This window comes from Teleopsis dalmanni, chromosome 1, assembly GCF_002237135.1.
Source record: "Teleopsis dalmanni isolate 2A chromosome 1, ASM223713v2, whole genome shotgun sequence".
In the NCBI taxonomy this organism is placed as follows: Eukaryota; Metazoa; Arthropoda; class Insecta; order Diptera; family Diopsidae; genus Teleopsis; species Teleopsis dalmanni.
Window position 1 is genome coordinate 66,661,816 of NC_051846.1, and position 11,279 is coordinate 66,673,094.

An 11,279-nucleotide genomic window follows, 5' to 3' on the forward strand; every position below is an offset into this window, starting at 1 on the left:
CAGGAAAAAAGAGAAAACAGGCTACCATCACTTGTAAAGAATTGCGATCATTTGTTCTTTTAACTAATCCTAACTGAACAGAACATAATCCGCTCTTTCAGTGAAAGTCAAAATATCAGCCGTTAAGGCCATATTGACGAATGGCAATAGAAGCGCCCAGTCCAATAATTTTTTCTTCTCCTGATCCAAAGTCTGACAGTTACAGAGAATATGATAAGAAAGCTTATCTGTTTTCCAGCAATTTTTTCGTCATTTTGTTTCATCAGGCAGGTTCATTTTGTTGAGATGATAATACAGAATATGATAATTTCTTAAAGATGTGCAGAACTCCGCATTTTACTAAAATCAAGATCTACAAAAATCGATCATTGAACTTTTTATTTAAAAAAAATTTATTTAAAATTAACTAATTATCACCAAAATTTTTATTTCAATGCCTAATTCACTGCTTTATTGAACCAAAATCAAATCAAAAAATACATTAACAATTAATTTACACTATCGGAAACTCTCTAGTTCGTTAATCATCGTCAAATAAATCATCATAATGATGACCTGGTTCCGGTGCCGTATAAGGATTTTTTAACATTAGAAAATCATGATAGTTCCCTTGTAATGCTAAATAATTTGCTCTTATACGTTTAAGAAATTCATTCTGTGCGTAAGCCAATCTATCATCACGACCATGCCATATATCCAGTGCAGACGCTTGGACAGCTCTAGAAAATATAAAGGATATTCGCCACTTATTTGTCAAATTTAATTTTACAATTTCATTTAAAACTTCTGTAGTTAATTTTTCTTCACCAGTACTGGAGAGAAACATAATACCGTACATTGCTGGCACAATATTTGTTATGAGTATATCATGAGTGGCTTCAGCCATTTGTGTAATTGTGTATTCTGTGGGACAATCAACACCTTTCGTTACCCATTGCAATGCAATTACAGTGCCTTTAATGTATACATTATGTTGAAATAGTGTCGCTTTTAGTATACATAAAGAAGAACTCAATACTTGTTTGCAACGCTCTAGAGTATGATCACCTTTATATACGCCGACTATCACAATTACTGGGACGATAGCTACCTTTTGACAGAATGCAGCGAATAAACTGAGTAGTTCAGCATGTTTACGTGCTAGTTCTGGAGTGAATTGGGACATATTTAAACGCATTTGTGCTTTTGTAAAATCACAGCCTGAAATTTTGAGTGCATTCAAACGTTTTGGTAGAGTATCCAAATCAATTATTACGTTCCTTTTCTCAAAATCATCATCGATTGATTTTGGACCATCCATACGCACACCTACTGCAATTTTATAGCTTCTTAATATGTCTGTGAATAATCTACCATCTTTCGTTCGCTGATAGAAACCTTCTCTACTAAACACAACACCAGATATAGCTTTTGTGAATTTTGGATTTGCTGTTATGAAAATTTCACGATATCGCGCTCGATTATGTGGATTGTTTTCGAGACAGTATGCATTAAATTTTACATTAAAATGACGCTCTGATTGATCTAAAGCTAAAATTCCTTTATTTTCTTGAAATAACCTTTTCACAACCGAAAACAAATGCGATTTAGTTCGATCTGATAATGGTTGACTCATCCTGAAGCCATTAAATTATGTCTCTTTTTTTTTGTTGTTTTTAAAGATTTTAAAACATTATTCCAAATAAGAAAATAATTTTTGACATTTTTAGTTTTTATTTTTATATTCAAAAAAATTTCAAATTCTTATAGAAAATCTAAATGGAATATAGTATCACGTACTAGATTCTAGTCAAACAGAACACTTCGATAATAACTGATCTTTTTAGCTGAACAGTAAACATTTGGTTTTTTAAATGAAAGCCAGCCAGTCAGCTGTTCAGAGTATCCAAATATCCGATAGGGGTAGTAGAATCAGCCCAATAGCCTTCTACAGCTCCGGATTAAAGCCAAACAGTGACACAGATAATAACTAGAAGCCTAATCCGTTTCCAAACAGAGTAGTTAAGCAATTCCGGTATCGGCGCATTCAGGTCATTGCGTTTTAGGAAGATATTATAGGAAAAATTATTATTTGCAGTGCTATTTTGACGACTTTGTCAGTGGCAACAATCTTAACAAAAAACAGTCTTTAAATTATGCACTTTTGTTGTAATAATTTTTACCCTCTTATCAACCTCTTTTGATGTGTTATTGTCATTGTCATAAATTATGAAAATTAAGATTAAAAAACTTTTCCAAAAATTTTATCAGAATACGTCAGAAAAGGGTGTAACAGTTGCCAGAATAATATTATTAGTCTACACTCTAACAACTTTTATGGAGATAATGGCTCTACGAATGAGGAGAGAACTGTACTTCATTTCACGATTCACTCTCTATAGTTGGCTAGTAGGAAATTATAAATGTTTGAACCCCATTTTCTCACACACCTGGCAGAGGTGCCAATCCCTAAAAGAATGACATTTACAAATAAATCAATTTAGTTAATTTTTACTTAAGAGATAAAATAGGGCCTTCTCTAATGGAAGCTGTTTATGTGTTTAATGCATCAGACTTCTACTTTTAGAGTGATATTGCTGTTCTGATGTATGGTTGCTGTCTTATCTTTGATATCAAAATGGCCTCTTATATATGCTGAAAGAAGAAGTTTTAAATGTTTGGAGCCCATTTTCTCACTGACTTGACAAAGGTGTCAACCCCTAAAATGACATTTACAGATATATCAATTTAGTTAATTTTTACTTGAAAGATTAAATCGAGAACTCTCAAATAGAAGCTGTTTGGGCGTTTAAAGCACAAATACCTCTATTTTTAGAGTGATGCTTCTGTTATGAAGTATGAATGCTGTCGCATCTGTGGTATCAAAATCGGCTGTTATATATGCTAAAATGAACTTCGGTGCATAAGATTGTTACTCAAACGTAACCTATTCCTAGACAAAATATTTGTTTTAATGATAAATATAATAAAGGTTTTTTTGTATCATTTTGGAGAATTTTGAGAATTTACACCTCAATTTTTTGATAAAAAAATTTTCTGCAATAAAGTTTATATGTATTAAAATGCGCTACATTTGATGAGAAAACGCCGCGAGATTAATGTTGTTCTATCTTATCCCGTATGTTTATCTTTAGCTAGAGTAATAAAACTAGCACATTCGAAAAACTCAGGAATATTTATAATGATAAAAATGATTCACTTCTCGTAGAATTCGCCACTTATCCTCTATTTATCTTCAGTGCATAATAAAGTTTAATGTCAGCTCATAAGTTGCTCTAAATACCTTTTAAAAACCAATTATATGATTTTTGATAATTTTTATTTTGATACAAGAAATTAGTAGTTTACTATCGAAATATCTTTCAAATATACCTCACATATCCTTGGAAAATCTACAAGTTCATAACTAGAGAGTTACATGTTACAGTAAATAACATTTTTCCTATCATCTCAACTCGGTTTATAAATTCTGTACATCCAAATTTAAATAACAAACATTGCTAACAATGGAATTCAAATATTTGGCATTAGATCAGAATTAGAATATTTCACTTCAAAAATTTCGAAATAATACTCGTACGAGTAAACTGAACTATTTCAGATATTTTCCAAAATGTAATGCCTACACTCACAAATAATAATTGCACACTGAATCCTTTCAAAATGCACTAACAACACAACTGTCAAAGTGTTGAACAAAAGCCTATAAACGTCAAAAATCAATCAAAATGACGCGTTAACACCGGAAATGGGTTTTTAGCGCTACGAGAGTTTACTAATGGGTTGATAAACGAAATCATGACACGAGGAAAACAAAATAAAATCCAACAAATATTTTATAGTAAAAATTTTTAAGCCATACAAATGTGACCACTAAATATTAGTTAGTAAAATAGAGATAACATATTATATATATTGCAATATAATAAAAATATTGCATTAATCAAAATATTAACTTTACTAGTTACTTTTAATAATCACATATAAATATTATAATTAATAAATATTATATTAATATTAAATAACTAATATTAATTAGTAAAAGTCATATTAATTTCCAATTATTATTATTCGAATTATTATCAATTTCGGTATAATCACAAATCAATATTCATAATGAGTAATTATCATAAGTAGTAAATCACAAAAAACTATTACTCGCTGAAACCGCAATTTTCAAAAATAAACGTTATTATATTGTAAATATGAGTACACTAGTAGTATTAGCATAACTAACTAGTAAATTATTACAACTAAAAATTATTAAGTGGTACACGTTATAATAATCACAAATAAATTTAAAATATTATGTTTAATATAGTAATTAATAATTAAATAATTAAAACTAGTAAAACATATTAATAGTCATCAAATATATATCACAAATAGTAGATATCATATTCATTATAAGTAATTATTATTAACTCGTAAAAGTCATACTAATAACAAATAAATGACATTAGCTACTAAATATCGGAATAATCACGAATTAATATTAATAACTAGTAACAATTGTAACGAGTAAATAACAGCAAACTATTACTTATTGCTAATAAATATCAAAATTATTACAACGAAATGTTATTAACTGGTAAATATTGTAATAGTTTTTATTTTTTACTAGTAATCATCAAAAAAGTATTAACTAGTAGCTATACATACTATTCATCGCAACTTATGTTCACACATTTTATCAGTAAGATTATCAGTAGAATAGAATAGAAATAAACAAGGTACCGTCTTCTAACGAAGCGGAGTACCGCGACTATAGTTGATCTGGCAACTGACCCTAACCGAATAGAAGATATTCTGCCTTAAGAACGAACACCAGAATGGCCACCATTGAGGACCTCCTAATGTCAGATGGGGAATAGTTCTGGACCCAGCAACCTCCACCTGGACCAGATCAAAGCTGAGCAGTTACAGAGTATGAGTCTGGAAGTCTCGTCTGCTTCTAGGCAGAGTTGACAATCCATCTCTTCCGACAGACCCATTAAGACCCATGGATCTTAACGGGTCCATAGTGACCCGCTAAATATATCAAGAAATATCAATAAGGAAATTTAAATATATTAGTTCAGTACCTTAATTTAAAAATTTTAAAAATTTAAATAGATCAATTAGTATGGATATATAAATTTAAATGATATTTAAATCATTTGTATACCTCAAAAAATTGCTTTGTTTCTTAAGATTGGCAATATTTTTAATACATATACATTTTAAAACATTTCTTTTATTCATGGAAATATACATGGAGATCAAAAAACATTTCGAAGCTTTTGTCTTTTCTTCTACTATTGTTTAATAAATCTGTATATAGTAGATTATACAGTAGAATAAAGGAAATTAGACTGTAAGCCAAATATAAACCGTGAAGCAGATGCTAGATAAAATAATGGGAATTTAATTTAGTCATACCATGAACTTCAAAATCAACTATATGAATATAATATTATAAAGAAACCCAATATATATCAAATATTTCCGATGAGGCAGATACTAAAGAGAGTATGAAAATATAAAATTTCCACATATCACGATTGTTCAATATAATTTCTATATAGTAGAATAAATAAAATCTACCGCAGTCCAAATATTTATATTAACATTTCTATAACATTACTATATATCATTTGTTTATAACCTTAAAAATTGCGTACGACCACATTAAAAGTTTCATTCTATTTAAAGCAATGGAATAACTACTCCAAAATATCTACAAAAAATCAGGAGTCAACATCAGAAGAAATAGTATAAATAATAGAGAGAAGAAAATATAATTTCCATGAAATAAAGCACTTCAAATATTTGGTGACAAGTATCAACTACAGAAGTGATGTTAGCAAAGGAATAAACCGAAGGCAAACAGGGCTTATTCCCTGAAAAAGAGATCTATTGGAATTTTAAAAAACTTGTATAACCTTCTATCTATTATTTCTTGATTTGAACTTAACTTTTAGACAAAATTTAATATGTTAACTCAAATTCATAACAAAAACAGAGTTTAATTATACGCCTAAAAGCATGACCTTAAAATTCCACTTAAAATTCTTATAATACAATAATTATTAGTTTTATTTAATGCAAAAAGTAAATATACAAGTGTTAATATATGTAAAGTAATTAAAGTAATACTTGCTACTTACACATTCATGTAGATTAATAACAATGTGTACATTGTAAATATAATATCATGTTTGTATTAAAACGCTTACAATGTTTACTTAGCAAGTGTTTTTCTTTTGCACCGTGAAATTAAAAAGCAATTGAGAGCTTTAAAATTTATAAATCGCATTAAAACACGGCAAAAGCCAAGAAAATTGAGCAAATATAAATGCTACTAATTGCTAGTATTTATTACTTCTCATACTCCAACGCCAAAGCCTAACCATGCTTGAGCGCCTAAAATATGCAATGATTTTTAAAGAAATTCAAATTGCTTGTTCAATAACTTACTTCAATGTTATTGCAATGAGTTTAGCATAGGAAAAACCACAACACAACAAATGTAGAAAAACCAACTAAAAACAAAGTCTAATAAAAATTGTTGGGCTATATAAGCACTCAGACGCGTAGTATTAAATCAACGCCCACTTTTATCAATACTAACTAACAAACTAAGTCAGTTTGTTAACAAATTAAAACGGAAACTTTGCATGGAATCGCATGCAAATGCAAAAATATACAAAAGCAAAAGTTTTGTTTACCCAAAAAATAGAAAAAAAAAACAAAATACTACAGACAGTCAAGTGGAGGAGCGAAGGGCAAGGAGCAGCTACGAAACATGCAAAGTTTAACCCGATTTTGCTAAACCGCCACATATATATATATGCATATATATACAGTTAATTGAACTTTAACGCCCACTAAATTCAGCTTGGCACGCCTTTTCAACCAATGTATTGTTAAAGTAATTTTTGTATGGTTGTTGTTGGCAGCGATGGCATTATTTTTACTCTATTTTTGGCAGAAAATGAAGTTTTTCAAGCCGCTCGAATGAAGTTTAAACTCCATAATCGATGAAATCGATGCCACCACAGAGTTAAAAATTTTTTTTTTAATTTTTTAAAATTGTAATTTTTTACAATTCAAATTTTTTTTTCGTTTTACCCACAACAGTTGAAACCACAACAAAGTATAGCATATTTTCAGGCACCCATATGCGATTCAACTTGCATTCGTAATGAGAGGGTTAGTCGCGCTGTTAAACGACCAAAATAATCTACTCAAATCGATTTACAACATTTTTCGAATCGTTGCAACAATTTATTTACTTTTTTCCTGGTTTCATGTGCTGCTATAACCATTTGAAAGTAATAAGTAACAATAATAAACCGAACAGTTACAATTGTTGTGGCCTTTCGGGCGTACACAGCAATGTCATCAAAAACATCATATCCAGTGTAATAATAATAATCACAATAATAATGTCATAACAATAACAATAAAAATAAAAATCATAGACATGCAAAAATGTCACAAATGCAATTTCATGTCAAACATTTTATATTGTAATTATTTTGTAATTGATTTGTACGGTTGCGTTTTATGAAGTCGTACGCCTGTTAGCTCCATTTTTGCTTGCTTGCATGCATGTGTGCGGTGGCATACTTTTGGGCTGAAATTAATATTAATAAGCGTTTACATAAGAATGCCATCAAATTGATTAACTGATTGTTTGCTTTTATGTGATGGATTCTATGAAATATTCACAGTTTGACTTTTATTGATGTATTAAACAATTGACCGATTGAATGAAATAATTCAAGCAGTACACATTGCACTAATGCTTACCTATCATTTATTGAAGCAATCATTTGAACTTGCATTAAAGGATGTCATGCAATACAAAACACTTAATATTTTATGAAATTTTTATGGCAGACATCTAATTTAGTTAATTGTGTGACAGGGAAACATAAATAAATAAATAAATGTATAATAGAGATAAAGGTTATAAACTATCAGTAGTACTACAATCTCAATATATCTTGTGTATGTTTCTACAATATTAATACGAACTCATGTGTTATGCTAAAAAGTTAAAAAGTTATGACAACATCACTTGCTATTTTTCTAATAAATATCGATCACAATACGATTAACAGAGCCTCGTACAGAGTTTAGTCCTCCATTATTTATAGAGTGGTTGCTCTGTCAAGTCAAACAAACACAGATTTTGTAAATGACTTAAAAGAAGGTATTGTAACATATATCTACAATACGCTAACAGAATTTGATATGAACTTTAGTAATCTATTGGACTGAGGTTGTAGTCTAATATCCGTACCTGCTATTATCTAACGTAACATTCTATGCAGCCTAATGTTACGGTGTTCAAAAACACATGTACTGATATAAGGCGTCAATCAACGCTGCATTGAAAATTTAAGTTTCCGCCGGTGTCAATGAAGAAATGTGTGCAAGTCATAACTTCCATCTTAGTTTGATGCAAGGCCCATCTAAAACCTTTGCTATAAGGTGGATTGTAACAGCCTGTGGTGAATACGCAAGTCCACGCCGAATGTGAACCAAAACTGAACATTTTTTCCGCTTAATTTGAGTATTAACTAACAGCCACTATGAGTCCACATTCAACTGGTCAGCACAGCCGAAACTGCGGGCCCACTGACACCCGTAGTACCAGATCACCTCACCTCTGGCACCTCTGGTTTCGCAAGTAGGGCGGATCATTTACTACCATGTGCACTCCTGTACAAGTGTCGGCGTAGCACCGAGATTTTAATCGCCTCTTACGACAGACATACCTTATCTTGGGAATATTCTAATTCCTTCATCGCAGGGGGTATGTAGTCTAATATGTCGGGCAGCCACATTTTGTTAAGATGACCTAATCACAATGTGACTTGTGAGATCCACAATACGGCTAACAGAATTTGATAAAAAGCTCAGACATCTATTAAACAGAGTCGGTGTTCTGTCACATCGAATAAACGCATTATGTTAAGATAACTCAAATTGGATTAAAATTAGAAATTTATATATTAATGTTTTCGAAAAGCAGAAATTAGAATAACATAACATTATCAAAATATTTTTTAATCAGTTACATTTGAATATTAAAAAACATTCAATTTGGTATAACATAGTTTAGAACAAAAGTTCATTCAGTAGAAATTAGAATATAATTTTTATGACTTTGTAACCCCCATAGTATTCTCAAGGAAAGTGCAACTAACATAGGTAAGTCGGTCAAATTCATTAAAAATTAATCATAATCACATAATTACTAATATTGATTTGATAATATTTATTATATAATTTTGTTGGTAATTAAAGTCCCATTTTAGTAATCGACAAATATATTAAAGTAATTCAAAGAACCGAAGTTTGCATTTGCAATAATTTCTGCCAAATTTAAATTAAGGCACGTTTTCAAAGTAAGTAAGAATTATAATATTAAACAGATTACTGTACTTAATATATAAATTATAATAATATGCTTAATAATTGATCATTACAGATTCCTATTAATATTCAAATAATATATTGAAGCCATTCGAAAAACCAAACTTCACGCTTGATTTAACCCCTACATAGTTGGAATCATTTTTAAAGTTAGTAAGAATTATAATATCAGTCAAATAACAGCTTATTTAAGGTGTTATGTAAATTTGTCTGTTCTGTGATCAATAGTGTTGAAGATTTTATTCTTGATAAAAAAAAAAATTAAGAAATTAATTATAAAATCATATATTGAAGCAATTCATGGAACCGTTGTCGGCAAATATTTTATTTTATTAAATTTAATTTGCCATATGTTTGAAAAGTTAATGATAGTTGTAATATTCTTAGGTAACTGCTAAACTACAATTTCATGTAAAATATGTTAGTCAAACTAAGTCACAAACATTAGCCATAGTCATGTGATTACTAAAACTGAAGATTTTATTGCTGATAATTAATAATCATAGGCAATTTAAGTATATATTAAAATTAATTTTACCATTCACAATATTCTCACTTTCTACAATATTTATATTGTTATGTGCTTTTAAAGTAAATAAGAATTATAATTTTATTACAATATTATTAATACTAATGTAAATTGCAGTGAGGTTCTATGCTCTACTAGGAGAGAAGGAGAGTAGTGAATAAGTAAGTAAGTAAATCGCAATGCTGTCAATCGAAGTCTCCAACATTTTAATACAATTGGTTAGAACCACTAACCGAACTATTGTGGTTTGAAATTTCTTAATATAACCGAAACTGAACCACATACTTCAAAGTAAAACTGGCTTGAATATTTTTCTATTTACTTAAAATAATCTTTATTAAGCAACATTTTATATCTAATGATTTCCATAGTTCGATGAATAGCTAGTTAACACAATATCAAATTGTAAGAAGTAATGGGAGTCTATTCTACTCAAGTGGTTGCTGAAAGGCATATTCTATGCATTGGGTTCAACTATTATATTACTATTTAGGATTCATATCTCAATTAACTATTTTGAGTTAATATATTATTGATAAATTAAAATTGAATTCTTGTTTTAATAAAATATTTATATCCTTTTTCTTTTTAATTATCAAATAATTTAAATCGTAATTTGCTAAAAAGAACAGAAAAACTTTTAAATACTTGCTCAAAACACCGCTCAAACCGCTTAAGAAGTATTTGTGATACATTGCAATATTAAGTCATATCTAAACAAATAAAATATGAACCCATTTTGCTATGGAGAGGTATCGTAGTGAACCAAAACAACTAAAATTCTTTCTGTACAACAAAGCAAGTGCACAAACGGAATAGATTCCTGGGAATTTACATCCTTACGGAAGAGACTCTGTAAAGTATTTTCCATACTACTGTTCATTGAGGCAACAGGGCTTAGATATCTACTCTAAATCCAGAAGAGGGCACAATAGACCCGACGATCGCAGTGTCACATCCCTTAACAATAATGAAGTAATAATACAGCAAGTGAATTTGTTAATGAATTTTCTCAGCAAATCAACAAAACTCGAAAGTACGAACATACCAATCAAGTATGGCTTTGTATCAATTGGCTAATGAAGACTGGCTCTGAGTTTCAAATTTGGCAGGATATGAGTTCATCCGTTGGTACTTGCAGTCTCAAAAAATTATTAAATAAATGAAACAATTTAAATACCACTGCTGATGGATATTTATTAATACTCGAAACAGCTGTATGATCAACCACAAATTCAATTAATTAAAATAACATTTTTGTTGTTGCAATTCACTACTTCTCGAAACCTCACTATCAAATACAACAGTTTCTATAAAG

The 11,279-nt window shown here is 29.7% G+C and overlaps 1 protein-coding gene across 1 annotated transcript; it reads right to left on the minus strand.

Annotated features, from left to right (window-relative positions):
* Window positions 1–520: 520 nt before the first annotated feature.
* On the minus strand, window positions 521–1,615 carry LOC119683255 (fructose-bisphosphate aldolase C-A-like). The gene has a single exon (XM_038096898.1). The coding sequence runs from the start codon at window positions 1,613–1,615 to the stop codon at window positions 521–523; it is 1,095 nt and encodes a 364-aa protein (XP_037952826.1).
* Between the last annotated feature and the right edge of the window lie 9,664 nt (window positions 1,616–11,279).